The sequence below is a fragment of the Phytophthora cinnamomi genome, assembly GCF_018691715.1.
Source record: "Phytophthora cinnamomi strain GKB4 chromosome Unknown Contig98, whole genome shotgun sequence".
Lineage (NCBI taxonomy): Eukaryota > Oomycota > Peronosporomycetes > Peronosporales > Peronosporaceae > Phytophthora > Phytophthora cinnamomi.
The window spans coordinates 138220-152831 of NW_027151031.1; the positions used below are offsets into that span (position 1 = coordinate 138220).

The 14612-nt window shown below is 57.3% G+C and overlaps 6 protein-coding genes across 6 annotated transcripts; 3 read left to right on the forward strand and 3 right to left on the reverse strand.

Annotated features, from left to right (window-relative positions):
• Positions 1-13: 13 nt before the first annotated feature.
• Positions 14-1297, forward strand: IUM83_16215 (isocitrate dehydrogenase, NADP-dependent; the record flags this gene model as incomplete). The annotated part of the gene is made up of 1 exon (XM_067941084.1): positions 14-1297. One exon carries the CDS (start codon positions 14-16, stop codon positions 1295-1297), a length of 1284 nt encoding a protein of 427 aa, XP_067783685.1.
• A 3029-nt stretch (positions 1298-4326) lies between these two features.
• IUM83_16216 (Myc-type, basic helix-loop-helix (bHLH) domain) lies at positions 4327-5826 on the reverse strand (the record flags this gene model as incomplete). Its single annotated transcript, XM_067941085.1, has 4 exons — positions 4327-4500; positions 4606-4941; positions 5018-5174; positions 5252-5826. 4 exons carry the CDS (start codon positions 5824-5826, stop codon positions 4327-4329), a joined length of 1242 nt encoding a protein of 413 aa, XP_067783686.1.
• A 1236-nt stretch (positions 5827-7062) lies between these two features.
• On the forward strand, positions 7063-7956 carry IUM83_16217 (transcriptional coactivator p15; the record flags this gene model as incomplete). The annotated part of the gene is made up of 3 exons (XM_067941086.1): positions 7063-7444; positions 7520-7686; positions 7771-7956. 3 exons carry the CDS (start codon positions 7063-7065, stop codon positions 7954-7956), a joined length of 735 nt encoding a protein of 244 aa, XP_067783687.1.
• A 257-nt stretch (positions 7957-8213) lies between these two features.
• IUM83_16218 (MADS-box transcription factor) lies at positions 8214-9819 on the reverse strand (the record flags this gene model as incomplete). The annotated part of the gene is made up of 4 exons (XM_067941087.1): positions 8214-8905; positions 8994-9084; positions 9157-9483; positions 9571-9819. 4 exons carry the CDS (start codon positions 9817-9819, stop codon positions 8214-8216), a joined length of 1359 nt encoding a protein of 452 aa, XP_067783598.1.
• Positions 9820-10804: 985 nt separating this feature from the next.
• Positions 10805-12114, forward strand: IUM83_16219 (putative ubiquitin-conjugating enzyme E2; the record flags this gene model as incomplete). Its single annotated transcript, XM_067941088.1, has 6 exons — positions 10805-10849; positions 10924-10980; positions 11057-11188; positions 11259-11450; positions 11527-11683; positions 11999-12114. The coding sequence occupies 6 exons, from the start codon at positions 10805-10807 to the stop codon at positions 12112-12114; spliced, it is 699 nt and encodes a 232-aa protein (XP_067783574.1).
• A 206-nt stretch (positions 12115-12320) lies between these two features.
• Positions 12321-14367, reverse strand: IUM83_16220 (aspartyl/glutamyl-tRNA(Asn/Gln) amidotransferase, B subunit; the record flags this gene model as incomplete). Its single annotated transcript, XM_067941089.1, has 5 exons — positions 12321-12473; positions 12554-13087; positions 13161-13606; positions 13687-13741; positions 13822-14367. The coding sequence occupies 5 exons, from the start codon at positions 14365-14367 to the stop codon at positions 12321-12323; spliced, it is 1734 nt and encodes a 577-aa protein (XP_067783672.1).
• Between the last annotated feature and the right edge of the window lie 245 nt (positions 14368-14612).

The following is a 14612-nucleotide window of genomic DNA, read 5'->3' on the forward strand; positions in this document are numbered from 1 at the left end:
GTCTCCGCCCGCCATGTTCGCCAAGACCGTCCGCTCGATGGCCGCCCCGGCGCGCCGCGGCTTCGCCACCAGCCAGAAGATCAAGGTGCACAAGCCCATCGTGGAGCTGGACGGCGACGAGATGACGCGCGTCATCTGGTCGCAGATCAAGGACAAGTACATCCACCCGTACCTGGACCTGGACATCGAGTACTTCGACCTGGGCCTGCCGCACCGCGACGCCACCAACGACCAGGTGACCGTCGACGCGGCGCACGCCATCCAGGAGCACCACGTGGGCATCAAGTGCGCCACCATCACGCCCGACGAGCAGCGCGTGGAGGAGTTCAAGCTCAAGAAGATGTGGCGCTCGCCCAACGGCACCATCCGCAACATCCTCAACGGCACGGTCTTCCGCGAGCCCATCGTGATCTCCAACGTGCCGCGCCTCGTGCCCGGCTGGAAGAAGCCCATCGTCGTGGGCCGCCACGCCTTCGGCGACCAGTACAAGAGCACGGACTTCATCGCGCCCGGCCCGGGCAAGTTCGAGGTGGTCTACACGCCCGCGGACGGCAGCGAGAAGACCACGCTCGAGGTCTACGACTTCAAGGGCCCCGGCGTCGGACTGGCCATGTACAACACGGACGAGAGCATCTACGGCTTCGCCAAGTCGTGCCTGTCCTTCGCGCTGAGCAAGAACCAGGACCTGTACCTGTCCACCAAGAACACGATCCTCAAGAAGTACGACGGCCGCTTCAAGGACATCTTCGAGGAGGTGTACCAGAACGAGTTCAAGGCCAAGTACGACGCCGCCGGCATCTCGTACACGCACCGCCTGATCGACGACATGGTCGCCCAGGCGCTCAAGAGCGACGGCGGCTTCGTCTGGGCCTGCAAGAACTATGACGGTGACGTGCAGTCCGACATCGTGGCCCAGGGCTACGGCTCGCTCGGCCTCATGACCAGCGTGCTGGTCGCCCCCGACGGAAAGACGGTGGAGGCCGAGGCCGCCCACGGCACGGTCACGCGCCACTGGCGCCAGTACCAGCAGGGCAAGAAGACGAGCACCAACCCCATCGCCTCGATCTACGCCTGGACTCGTGGCCTGGCCCACCGCGGCAAGCTCGACGGCAACCAGGAGCTCGTCGACTTCTCCCTGGGCCTGGAGGACGCCGTGATCAAGACGGTGGAGGCTGGCCACATGACCAAGGACCTGGCCATCTGCATCCACGGCTCCAACGTGACCCCGGACCACTACCTGTACACGGAGGACTTCATGGACAAGGTCAAGGAGACCTTCGACGCCACGCGCAACTAATTGGAGAGTGGGGGGAGAGTCCTGCTTGACAAGCTGAGCTCACTATCTACACATACACGCAGTTAGCCGGCTAGCTGGCGCGCTTCAGCACGTCCGCTTCATTTTATCAGCTTGTCAAATAAAGCAAGCATCAACAACACCAACGAAGTGCCTGTATTAATCCCGTCACGCTCGTTACGATGTCCAAATTTACCAGTTCTAGTTGTGCTAGGCGTGTTCAACCATGGCTGCTGCGCCGGCATCATCTCGGAAGGGTGACCCGGTCGCCAAAGCTGGTAGTTCCGCCGCGGTGAGCAATGCCTCAGGATTGCCGGCCTTGTTGCAGCCAACTCGAGTGTCTTTGCTTCAACGTGGCCAGAATCGCGAGCACTACCTTATCCAGCAGTCCATTGCTAAAGAAAACGATAACAGTGGTGGCGGACGTGGTGGCGGGCATGGCCGCGGTCTATATCGGCGCACCAGCTCCAGGCGCCTCTCGTCTACAGCTTTTTCGAGGTCGACGAGAGATGTCCTGGCAGCGAGTGATGACAATCTCGAAGATTTACTGAGGGGAGTAGCAGCCTCGATCAATTCGCCGGAGCACCTACCTCAAGGTAAGAAGAACGCACTGATCCTACAGGCAGTGCTGGGACTGTGGATGCGGCGACAGGAAGCGCGGGGATTTCGTCGATGGAAGGAGAGCACACTGCATCGAGTCGACTTGCAGGCGCTAATCGCTGCGGGCGTTGATGTGAACGAAGAAGCTCGCCAGTTGCTGCTTGCAGCCGAAACCAAGCGCCGATTGCTCGCAAATGAGCGTCGAATTCCTCTCGATGGCGGCGACAAGTGGATGGCAGCCAACTTTTCCTACGCCGAGTTGGACTTGTTGCTCGCTTGGGCACGACACACGCAGCCTAAAACTTGTCGAGGAGTTGACGATAACACTTTGCGTGAAGCGCTCAGGTACTTGCGGTTCAGTCAATACCAGGACGGTGAGGCCATCTTCTACCAAGGCGACAAAGGTGACGTGTTCTACCTTGTGCTCGATGGCAGTGTCGGGATCTATGGGGCCAAACGTACGCAGCAAGCAGATCGACAACGGCGTAAGCAGAGCATTCTCACTCCCGTCGCCCCAAAATCTCGTGCTAGTGTCTCCAACCGTGAAAAACCCGACATAAACTTGATGGGCCCGCGAATGTTCACATATCGCGCCGGCGAGAGCTTTGGCGAGACAGCAATGTTCACAAACGCTGCTGTGCGTACGGCCACAGCGATCGCTTTCAGTGACCCAAGCTCAGGGACTACGGGATCTGCGTGCGAACTGGGTGAAATATCGCGAGCAGCATATTCGCGCACTCTGAAAAGGTTTCACCAGCATTTCTTCACACAGGCCCAGCGGGTAAATTTCACGCAGCGAGTGTTCCTCTTCAAGGACTGGCCGCGAGCTCGAGTAGTTGAGGTAGCGGAAGTGTTGGAGCTCCGTCGTATCAGCTTCGGCAGCGTGCTAGTCACTGAAGGTGTGACACCGCTTTCACACTGCTTCTTCGTTCTCAGCGGCACGGTGAATATTACCACACAGCTAGAGATTGACACTCATGCGGACGACGAGCTCTCGACAACGCAGAAGGCGGCAGCATTGAAGAAATCCAGGCGTCGAACTCAGTTCACCATCGAGTTGCACACCGTTCGGGTCGGCGAAGTTGTAGCGCTGGAAACTCTTCTTGAACCGGAAGACTCGACTGCTCGAGTTTCGTACACAGCCGTAGGAGGATCAGCTGACGTCGAAGTATATGCGTTGAAACGATCAGATGGACGAGCTTTCCTCACAAGTGGTGCACTGAACATAGTTCATCAGGTACAAAGCATCTGTGCCTCTGAACGTGCTCATCGTGAAGAACGGATTAAGGTTTCACGTCGTGCACTCACCGACCGTGAAGCTACCAATAAAAAACTTCGACTAGAACTCGAGAACGAAGCTTTTGAACTTGGCCTCACAGACCAGCAACAACGTCAACGACAAAAGGAGCAGGAACTGGAGGATCTCGACAAACGTTCCTTTCATGATACCTCACGAGGCCCTGCTGGTCTTCAGCGACCATTTTTGCCACATCTTGATCCTGTTAAACTGCTTGCTGGGGTGGATGGGAGCAAGCCAGTGCCAGTCACCGATGACTCTCGGCTTTTAAAGCGAGAAATTGAAATCGATACATCTCTTGGCGAGGTGGCAGCACCACCAAAGATGCTTTCGACACTCGTGAAAAACTTTATCGTTCGCGACTGGGACACTCTGGCAGATGACTACGCTCAGCGTCTTACACTTCAACTGCCGGTACGCAGTTCCCTTTCACCATTGCTGAATCGTATGCCCTCTTCCTTCACTTGCAGATCAGAAACGAACGCAGCGACCCAAATCCACACCGCCCGTAGAAGACACGCCCCAACGACCATGACAGCTAGACTGCACGATGAACGACAAACTCGGGACTCGCACATGCGGCAACTCAGCATGGAATACGACGCTAAAATGCACTGGGATCCTGCCAAGAAGAACTTTGTCTTGTTGCAGACGCTGCCATCGAGTGAAACCAAAAGACAGCCACAGCAGGCACGCGCTTTCGGTAGCTCCAATGCTTTGATCCCCAACCACCCGTCCGGACAAACTGAAGTAGAAAATGCAGGAGACCAGCGCCCGCACCGGACGAAGTTGCATTACCAACTACAGACAGCACAGATATCAGCACGGAGGTTGTCAGATGAGCATATCCGCAAACAGGACGAGCGCGCAAGTGCCGGTGGCACGGGGTCTCCACGCACTTTTGTCCACTTCTTTTGAAAGAGAATCATCGATGATTTTCGTTCAAGTAGCTGCAAAAGAGCCCTGGGCGTCTTGAAATCACCTGTTAGCTCCCATGTGCCTTCTGCAGATTCTTGGTAGTCGCTCTTGAGCTGCTGATCAATACTGTTGCTTTATTATTCTGTGGCCTTTACGGGTGCGCCAAATAACACGCAGCCACCCACTTGCAAAGCCACGAGGACTGCAGGCTGCTAACTTACTTCATTTCGGTGTCAGGGGCTATAGGGGTAAATGAGGTGGAAGGAGCTGGCTTTAACGATTTCGGGGCAATGACAACTTGACCGGACGCTGACGACGCTACTGAAGAATGTGATCCCAACTGGGATGAGATATTGGAGAACGCTGAACTAAGAGGGAAGCAGTTAGTGCCCTGCAAACATACATTGAACACACCACATCAAGCACAGTCAGAGATCAAGATTCGCACAGCGAAAAATCAGTGCGTTCAGAATTGAACTAGCCCCTGCCTACATACCGGGTTACACGGGACGTTAAGCGGATGCGTGTGTACTGTTTGCATCCCGCTTGAGACCGCTGCTGCTTGTCGATCGTGCGGCTGGTTAAGGTGCGGCACAGACGGGTTCATGTGGTTCGGCTGCTGGTTCATGGCGACAGCATTTGCCACAGACCCGAGGTGCGAATATTGCAGGCAAGTGGCTAGCTTGCTGACTTCTTGCTGCAGGCGATCGCGGTCGCGACGCAGCTCGTCACGCTCTCGTTTCAAGCTCTTAATAGCAGACACAGCTTCTTGCAAAATAGCGCTTTTGCGAACGCGGTTGGAGAGGCCCAGCAAATCCACGAGTTCTTCGAACTGTGTACGAACAACACATTCAGTTAGCTGAATACTTTTCTGGAAGATATCCATGCAGCAGAAGAGGACTACGCACCTTGACATTCACCTCTTGACGACGCATCTTCTCACGGGACTTCTTTCGGAACCCTCGGTCGTCTTCGGGCGTCGGCGACGGTGCGCTGACGGTCGATGCACTCCCGATCGTCGAGCATCCGCTGGCGTCGCATGACACAGTCATGAAGTCAAATCCACTGGCAGCCAGTAAGAAGACGCATCCAAACACCACTGCTCATGCACAAGCAGGGCAAGCAAAAAGCGCCGCACGTACCGCTTAAACCCAGTCGCCCCGCCGAACGAGCCCATATCGTCGTCGTCGCTGCTCAAAATGTTCTGGCACTGTGGGCTCGGCAGCTTCGGAGCAGCAGGCTTGATGCTGCCGCCAAGTGGCGGCGCCGCCTTTGCAATCGCCAACGGCGCCGGCTTCTTGTGTTGGTCCAAGCTGAAGCTCGCGAGCTCCATGGCATCTCTAGCAGTTCGGTTCATCATGGGCGCGTCGGGCTTGGCACTAGCGGGCGTCAGGCCGGTCTGGAACAGCGTGGTGAAGTCCTTCCGTGGGGACCCGAAGCCCAGCCCGACGCCCAGTCCGTTGCCGTGCTTGAGCATTTCCGAGATGCTCGACAACGGCGGCGACGTCAAGTGCGGCATGGAGTTGGTGGAGCCCCCAGCAGCAGCACTGGAAGTTGCTGGCTGCTTGTTGCCCTGTTGCTGCTGCTGCTGTTGCTGCTGCTCCTCATCCGTGTAGCCGAGCGAGAAGCCCTTCCAATTGTCGTTGATGTCCGTCTGCAGGAAATACTCGCCCAAATCCTCGATCTGCAGCCCCGACATGTCCTCGTCGAACTCCATCGGGTCCTTCAGCTACTGCAGCTGTGCACCACACAATTGCAACGTCACTTAGTTATTATAGTTACTTAGCAAGTTAATCGATTGGCCTTTGAGCTTTGAGCTGCTCATTGCATTATTTACTTGCTGGCCGCTGTTAGGTACTGTACAGCACCTTTGAGCGGCGGGAACTGCGCGTGCGAGGGGTTAGCGTTCGTCCCGCGCAACGCGAAGTGGCGGGCGCCTCGTCAAGGAACAGGATGTGGCCACCGGAAGGCTCGGTGGCGTCGGCCGGTTCGGACTGTGGCATCATGCACTTGTGCGCATGGACCGGCACGGCCAGCCAATCAGCGGAACGATATGCTCCTCTCGGCCAATGGCGTCGCGGCGAGCGCGTGCCTCCAAAGGCGGAGGGTAGCCGAGCCGCCCGGTGCCGGCGCCGCATTAAATTTCACGGCAAATCCCCCGCCCAAGTCGTCGTCGTGGTTGAACGGGAACTTGGCCGTGACAGACGCGGATGCAAGGCTGACGCGAATTGCGTCTGTACAAGGCGGTTTAACTAAACTGGTGGGCCAAGCACCGAGAAACCCAGCAACTAAATACTGTAACTTGGTAACTTTTTACCTTGTCAAGTCTGAGTCGTGGTTGCGATGCACCGACCAACTGCTCGGTTTCTGCGTTGAAAACCTTGAAAATGCAAAGCGTGCAGTTTGCCACTTGAAAGAAAGGATGCGCCGCGCCAAAACTGGCACGATTCTTTTACAAAAAATGTTCATAAACTTGGATACACTTAGTCACAGGTATGCATGGCTTGGCAAGTGAGGATACATATAGGGAGCGCACTTGTTGCCGTCGGAGCCCTTTTTGCCGCTGTGGCCTGCATTTAGCGGAGATGCCGGTGTTACTGCCGCTTATGCGTCCAGCCCGAGACCCTCTTCTGCATCGAGGGCCAGAGAAGTCCTAGTCACTCGCGATTGTCGATATCTAGGTGCTGCAACCCAGTGAGCAGCATCTTCCAGCGCCGTCCCAACTGCTCCACTGAAGCAGTCAACCCAGGCCACTCAGTTCAAAGTTATACCAGCGACACAAATCCTCCTCTGCCTCTCAAGATCTGTCGATCTGTCCTCCGATGGACACATCTTCGCATTCCCAGTTTTTTCGGGACGCAAACTTCAGTTTTACCCGCCAACTGCCGCATCCCGATGTCCATTCCCGCCAAAAAATAAATTAACTAGTTAAAATAAAATAAAAATGTCGACGATGCAGCAGGCGGAGCACGCGACGCGCAAGCGGCCGGCGGAGGCGCCCGCGGACGCGTCCAAGCGGCTCAAGGCCGAGACGGAGCGGCCGTCGCTCACGCAGCTGCTGGCGCGCAAGGCGGCGGTGGAGCCGCAGCTGTCGCTCTCGCAGGACTCGGACGCACCGCTCGCGCGCGTCGCCGCCCAGCAGAAGGCCAAACGTGCCAAGGCCAAGGCGCAGCCGCAGGATGTTAAGAGCCACGGCAAGACGACGGAGCAGGGCGACGTGGTGTTCGAGCTGACGGCCAAGCGCCGCGTGACCGTGCGCAAGTGGAAGGCCATGAAGTTCGTGGACATCCGCGAGTTCTACGACGACAACGGGACGCCCAAGCCGGGCAAGAAAGGTGGAGGCAATATGGGCTCTCCATTGTGTTGTTCTACTGGGAAGCCGTGCTCAAATGTGGGTGTTGTGCAAGTAGGTATTTCGCTGTCGCCCGACCAATGGGAGAAGCTCTACAGCTTCTCGGACGCCATCGCGGAGGCCATCCAGTTGGTGGAGGAGGACAATGTGGGCATGGAGTCCCTTGCCGGTGTCCCGGGGTGCATCTTGAGGCCCGACGGAGACGTGCGCGCCATCGCGTTGCCGGTAGGTTCAAATACTTCAACTGCACCGTTAATGTGTGTACGTTGAAGAGGCTGATGGGAGAGCTTTGTGTGTGTGGGTGTGCAGCTGTCTAACAAGCGCCGCGCTACTGTGCGCTACTTCCGCAACGGGGTGTTGATCGACATCCGCGAGTTCTACGAACAGGACGGCGTCTCGAAGCCTGGCAAGAAGGGCATCTCGCTCTCGAAGGACCAGTGGACGGCGCTGCAGAAGATTGCAGACGGCATAACGGAAGCAGCAGACCGTCTGTAAAACGGCAGCTTATTATCTCCATCCAGTTGCTGCGTTGGTGTTGCTTTTCTTTTGACGTTGAATATGACGGCACTGATCGTGCTGCTTGTGGCGTCTCTGTTGTTGTGGTGAATGTGTAGGCAGGCATCTTTGAACAGTGGTGACGCTCGTTTATTTGGCTCTAGATAACGACATCAAAGGAAGATGCATTGCAGACAAACGAGCGCAACTGATCTCCAAAGCATACGCAGCTAAAGCTGTGTGAAGACTAAAATATTTCAAACGACCACACGCTGGCGCTTGTGCGGACTTGCAGATGCTCCTCCCAGCACGTCGGAGCGCGGGCGCTTCTCGATGTCGGCGCTGCTTGAAGACTGCGACTCTGACGTGGTGCTCGGAGCTCGCGACTCTGTCACTGCAGCCTTTGTCGGTGAGGCGTCCAGGACGTCGTCAGACTTGGACGATTTTGACTTAGCAGCTCGGTCATCCTGACTGAGCTGCTTGGGTTCACGCTTTGGTGACAACGCAGACGAATCGGAGGCAGACTTGTCAGCCATGGTATCGTTCTCCTTCGTGGCTTGTGCATCATCGCTGCTGTTTGGTGCGTCATCTTGCTGGGGCTGCTCCTTGTTCTTCTCGGCAGTCTTTTCGACCTTGACGGCATCGCTGGATTGAGAAGCTTCACCGGATGGCTCGCCACTGCCGACAGGGGAGCCTGGGCGGTTACCGGAGGACTTGTCCGGGGAATCATTCTGCTTACTCGGCACATAGTACGGATCCTTCGCCTGCTGGAGCTGCTGAGGGTGCACACTACCAGCACCACCGTGACTGAAGTCCGACGGTACAAGGTTGAGGCCGAGGACGCCGTTCTTGCTGTCGTGGAAGTCTCCGGGGATACCACCGCTAAGCATGGGGTGGTGACCGAAGAGGCCAGCGTTCTGGGGACTGAAGTCGTGCAGGAGCATGCCGGCTGTGGAAATGGTCAAGGTCATGTCAGTGAGAAATTCGTCAGCGACAGGAACGAAACCCCCGACTCGGATATGCGTTACGAAACTTACTTGTTGGCGACGGTAGAATGCCCGAGAGGTTGGGCGGGCTGGGGAGAGCGGCGAGCATGTGGTGACTCGAGAGTCCTCCGAGCATTCCCATCTACAAGAAAGTTCACAAACCAGTTAGTGAACAATGCTCCTCAGCCCTCTTTTCTTCAGTGGCTCGACGTACCCCGTGCTGGTACAGCGGAAGCGATGGCGGGGTGTAACCAACGTGCTCCTTCTTGAGAAGCTGCTGGAAGCCGCGGTGCACGCGCTTCTTCTGGGACGGCGGTCGGCTGCGCGAGTTGAGCATGTACTGGTCTGGGTCGTTGGTGAGCCCGAGCGAGGCGCCGTTCATGCCCCCGTGCATGCTCTGGAACGACTGCGCGCCGTTGGGGGTGGAGCCCATGTTGAAGTTGGCCGAGGCCTCGGCATTGGCCCCCGCCGCCGCAGCAGCCGCCGCCTCCTTGGCAGCTTGTTGCAGCTGCTTCTTCTTCTCCCCGAACATGATCTCGTACTGGATGACAAGCACAGCACGATCGTCACACCCACGTCAGTCGCAAGGTAAATATGTATCCAAGTCGGCGCAGCTGCCCGGACTCACGTCGTTGTTGTCCTTGATCTCGAAGGGCTCGCCGTACTCGGTGTACTTGAGCAGGATCTGGTCCACGCTCGTGCTCGAGTACTGGTAGAGCTTGTCGTTCGAGTCGAACACGATGAGCGCGATCTCGCAGTCGCAGAGCTTGGACAGCTCCATGGCCTTCTTGAAGATGCCGTTCTTGCGCTTGGCGAACGTCACCTGCCGGTTGCGGTCGTCCTCGATGCGCTTGATCTGGATCTTCTTGCGGCCCATGGTTGGTGGTGTTGCTGCGGGTTACTTACTAGCTGCAGTCCATACACAGAGAGCTCCTCGTTAGCATTGGCGGTCGTCATAGCTCCAAGGGTGCCCGCCATCATCACGCGGTTGACGCACCTCGTGGAAATAGCGATGGCGAATATAGCCGATATTTATATCCAGGGCAAAAGCGCGAGTGCGGCAGCAAAAATACCGGAGACAGTCGACCTCGGCGACGGCGAGCTATTTTTATAGTGCGGGGCTCGAGGCCGAGGCTGCGAGGCGGCCAGACGCCCGTGGGAGCCCGAGGGGTTATTTATATCCGTTTTTCCACGGGCGAAGGGGCTGCCGTTGCAATCGGTGGAAAGAGCCCGGCCGTTGCGAAACCCAAGCTGTTCGAGCGGCCGCTATCTTTGGCGCACCGTTTCCGCCGAAGGCGACGCGAACGCGCGAACGGACGCCCAGGATCGCTGCTGCTGGTGGTTTCCACGCCCACAGACTGGGGCGAGGGGTGGGGTGGGCTGGGTTGGGCTGGGTGCTGATGTACTGCTGCTGCGGCCAATGCCTTTGGCCGGCTGGGTTCGCGCGGAAACGGCTGCGGCCAACGGGACCGGGACCAGTTAGTTACTGGCACGCACGCTGCTGCTGCCGGTGACGTTGGGTCACCAGTTGGGCTGCTGCGTCTGGGACTAGCGCTGCCAAGTCGTCCGCCACCAGTTGAGTGAAGTGGTCTCGTTGGTCGAAACGGCTGCATAGTGCAAAGCAAAGCTGCACCCGATCTCTCCAGGCCGGTAGCTAGCTGGCAGGCAACCAGCGTGGCTGGCAGCGACGATCAAGCTCGTGGCAATTGATACCATGCGTATCTTGTCTTCAACTTGCTTATGTTGCGCAACATACTCCCTAAGTTCGCTCTAAGTGCGTCTGATTCCGAGTCAGAAGTTCGGACGCGTCAGCAGCTACACGACAGTCTATACAGACACAGGAAGCGCCACCGATTGAAGCCATGGCGGCGAGCGTGCGCAACACCGCCATCAAGCGCATCCAGGGCGTGCGTCTGCGTCTTCATCTCGTCCTCATACTCTCCACCCTGGCGCTCACCCGTTGCTGCTTGTCCCGCCGCAGGATGTGCGCGAGATGATGACCAACCCCAGCGACCAGTACGCGGCGGCGCCGCTCGAGGTGCGCAGCGCTGTCGCCTGCCTCCGCTAAGCCAACAGAGCTAACTCTCTATCATTGTGGCGGCGACTATACTCAGACCAACATGTTCGACTGGCACTTCACGCTGCGCGGGCCGCGCGACACGGAGTTCGAGGGCGGCATCTACCACGGCCGCATCATCCTGCCGTCCGACTACCCGTTCAAGCCGCCCAACATCATGCTGCTCACGGTAATGACGGCCGTTAGCTGTTAGGTCTTGTCTATTGAGAGTGACTGTCGCTGACTCGGTTTTGCTGCAGCCCAATGGCCGCTTTGAAGTCAAGAAGAAAATCTGTCTGAGCATCTCGGCATACCACCCGGAGGAGTGGCAGCCGGCGTGGGGCGTGCGGCTCATCCTGGAGGCGCTGATCAGCTTCATGCCCACCAAGGGCGAGGGCGCTATCGGCGCGCTGGACTTCCCGCCTGAGGAGCGGAAGCGACTCGCCAAGCTGGTACGGGTTGATGGCAGCCTTCTCGTTATGTCTCTTGGTATCGAGGGCTCATTTTAGTCTCTTCCTGGTGTGGCAGTCTGTGGACTACAAGTGCGAGACCTGCGGACGGGTTGCAGACTTGCTGCCGGAGCTCGAAACGGAGGACGGAGAAGAGACGGAGAAGAAGCCGTCCAAGTACGCCGAGCAGATCGCACAGCTGCACATGCACAGCCTGGAAAGCGCGCCGCCAGCTCGTGCGAAGGACACGAAGGAAGCTGCAAACGCCTCCGCTGAAGGTACTGACAACGACAGAGAAATAGCGGAAGTTTCGGCTGCGGTAGCAACAGCAGATCCCACCTCAGTTGAGAGCAAGCCCGCTTCGACAGACGACGCATCGACAACCGAATCGTCTAGTTCTTCAGAGCCAGCTAACCCTGCTTCTTCTCCTTCAGCGCCTGTTCCAGAGCCTGTAGACATAGCACCCGCAGCAGAGGAAGCGGAAGCGCCTGCAGTGGACGAGCCTCAGCAGGATGTGGACGCACCATTTGTTGTTGATGGCATACCTCAAGCCCGCCAGTCGGACAGCGTGGACACGTTCCTTCACTATCTGACAGTTGCCATCGTTGTCGCGCTGTTCGCCTTGATCTACAAGAAACTCTTGCAGATGCATGGTGTGCTGCAGTAAGTTGCTGAGGTATGTTGTCCGGCCGCTGCTTATGTAGTTCTCATGTACTACATGTCGTCGAACATCGTCACAACCAGTTCAGGAGAGGCGTCCGGATCGTGACTCAGTTTGGTTTAGAGGGGTTACAAGTATTTGCATGGTGTAGCTTGTTCACAAACATGAAACGCATTTCACTACGAACTAGCATTCATTCCATCTAAGCCGATCTATTGTTTGTGCTCCTCCAAAACCTCCTGCATAATGCTGTTCGCAAGCTCCGGGTGAACACGGCCGCCGCAGCTCTTCATCACCTGACCGATAAAGAATCCGAAGAGTTGTGTCTTGCCGTTCCAGTATGCAGCAAGATTCTTCTTCGCTTTCTACAATTCACCAATTGCATAACAAGAAAATATGTTAGCATTCTGCACCTCGTCATATATAAGCGGAAACCACAACGTACCGGATCATCAAGAACGGCTTGGCAGAGTGCGCGAATCTCCTCGGGATCCTGAATCTGCTTCCACCCCTTCTCCTCTACAATCTGCAGGGGCGTCTTCTTCGCCTCGTTTTCATAGAACATGAGCTCCAGCACGTCCTTCGCAATTTTGCCGGAAATTGTGCCGTCTTGAATAAGATCAATGAGTTCTCCAAGTTCTGTAGCTTGAACAGGGCTACTGGCGATATCGCCGTTGGTTGCCTTCAAGTGCCCAAACAAATCGTTCAGCACCCAGTTCACAACCGTCTTTGATGGCCGCGATTCCTGCGACGCAACGGTCTCGAAGTACTGAGCTGCACCAGGCTCATTCACCAAGACTGAGCTCTCGTACGGTGTGAGGTCGTACTGAGTACACAGCCGGGTTTTCAGTGCATCCGGAAGCTCCGGCATACTTTCACTAATTTCCTGGATAAGAGTCTCCGGTACGACAACCGGTGGCAGGTCAGGCTCCGGAAAGAAACGGTAGTCCTTTGCTCCTTCCTTGGATCGCATACGTTTCTATAGACCAACACGAAACAATCCCATTAGTTGCCACCGAAACGAACCAACAGCAATATGCCTTTTGCCTTACGGTTTCTCCAGTGACAGCATCGAACGAACGCGTCTCGCGGTGCACCTCCCCCCGTTCTTCCTCGATCAGCGCGATCTGTCTCCTGGCCTCATACTCCGCCGCGCGCATCATGTTGCGAATGCTGTTCATATTCTTGACCTCAACTCGTTCACCAAAGGGTGCTGCGGTGCTGGACGTCAGTGCGTTGTGCAGCGCCTCGACGTCGGCGTCCTCTCCGAGGTTCGTCGGGCGCACACTCACATTCAAATCGCAACGCATCGAGCCCTCCTCCATGTTTCCATCGCACACGTCCAAGTGACGCAGCAAGTGCTGCAGCTGACGCATCACCTGCCCAGCTTCCAGAGGGCTGCGGAGATCCGGTTCCATCACGATCTCCAACAGCGCCGTGCCCGCGCGGTTAAGGTCCACCACGGTGCTCTCCTCCTCCAAGTCGTGGTTGCTCTTACCTAATAAAACCCACACAACACCACCGTACAAAATAAATAACCCCCAAAATCTCCACAAACCTCCCGACATGTCCACGAACCGGAATCCTGCTCGATCTGGATGCGAGTGATCCTCACACTCCGCGGAATCACATCCTACCCCCGAAACACCAGCAACACCTCACACGTCAGCACATTGCCGTCCTTGTCACCCCACCTCTCTGCTCGGCTCACACCTCCTGCTGCTGCTTCTGGGTCTGCTTGGCCTTCCACTTGCGCAGCGCCTCGTTCTTCTCCTTGCGGGACTTGTACTTGGACGCGTCGAACGCGGCCTCGCCGTCGCTCTGCGCACCCCCGTGCTCGCTCACCACCGCCGACGCCGGCAGCTCGAAGTGCAGCGCGCCGCCGGACGCCACGGGCGCGCGCTGCTGCGTCAGCTGGTAGCCGAGCGGCAGGTCGCAGTAGAAGTAGTGCTTGCGCTCGAACAGCGAGCGCGCGTGCACCGTGGCGTCCACCGCCAGGCCCGTGCGGATGGCCTGGCGCACGCACTCGCGGTTCAGCACCGGCAGCGTGCCCGGCAGCGCCGCGTCGAAGAAGCTCACGTGGCGGTTGGGCCGCGCGGACGCCAGCGTGGCCGCCGCCGCGCCGCTCATGAGCTTGGAGCGAGACAGCACCTGCGCGTGCACCTCCAGGCCGATGCACACCTCCCAGAGCTTGCCGCTCGGCCCGCGCAGCAGCTGCAGCAGCGGCCGACGCGCGCCACTCGCCGCCACCTGCGCCATGATCAGTCGGAATGTGAGCCGCTCGTTTTCTAGGTCGGATACGCAGCGATTTGATTGGCGGATCGGATCGATTACTGAAGTATGGCTACATTTTTCAAGATTGACATGCATGAACCTACACTTCGTAGCTACTGTACCCATGTCTCCTACGAAGACGAGGGCGTATTTTTAGTGTTGGTTCTTAGCAGACCAAGTCCGGTGCATTGGCCCTAAGCTACGAGTGGAAATCCTGACTCCATCTCGGC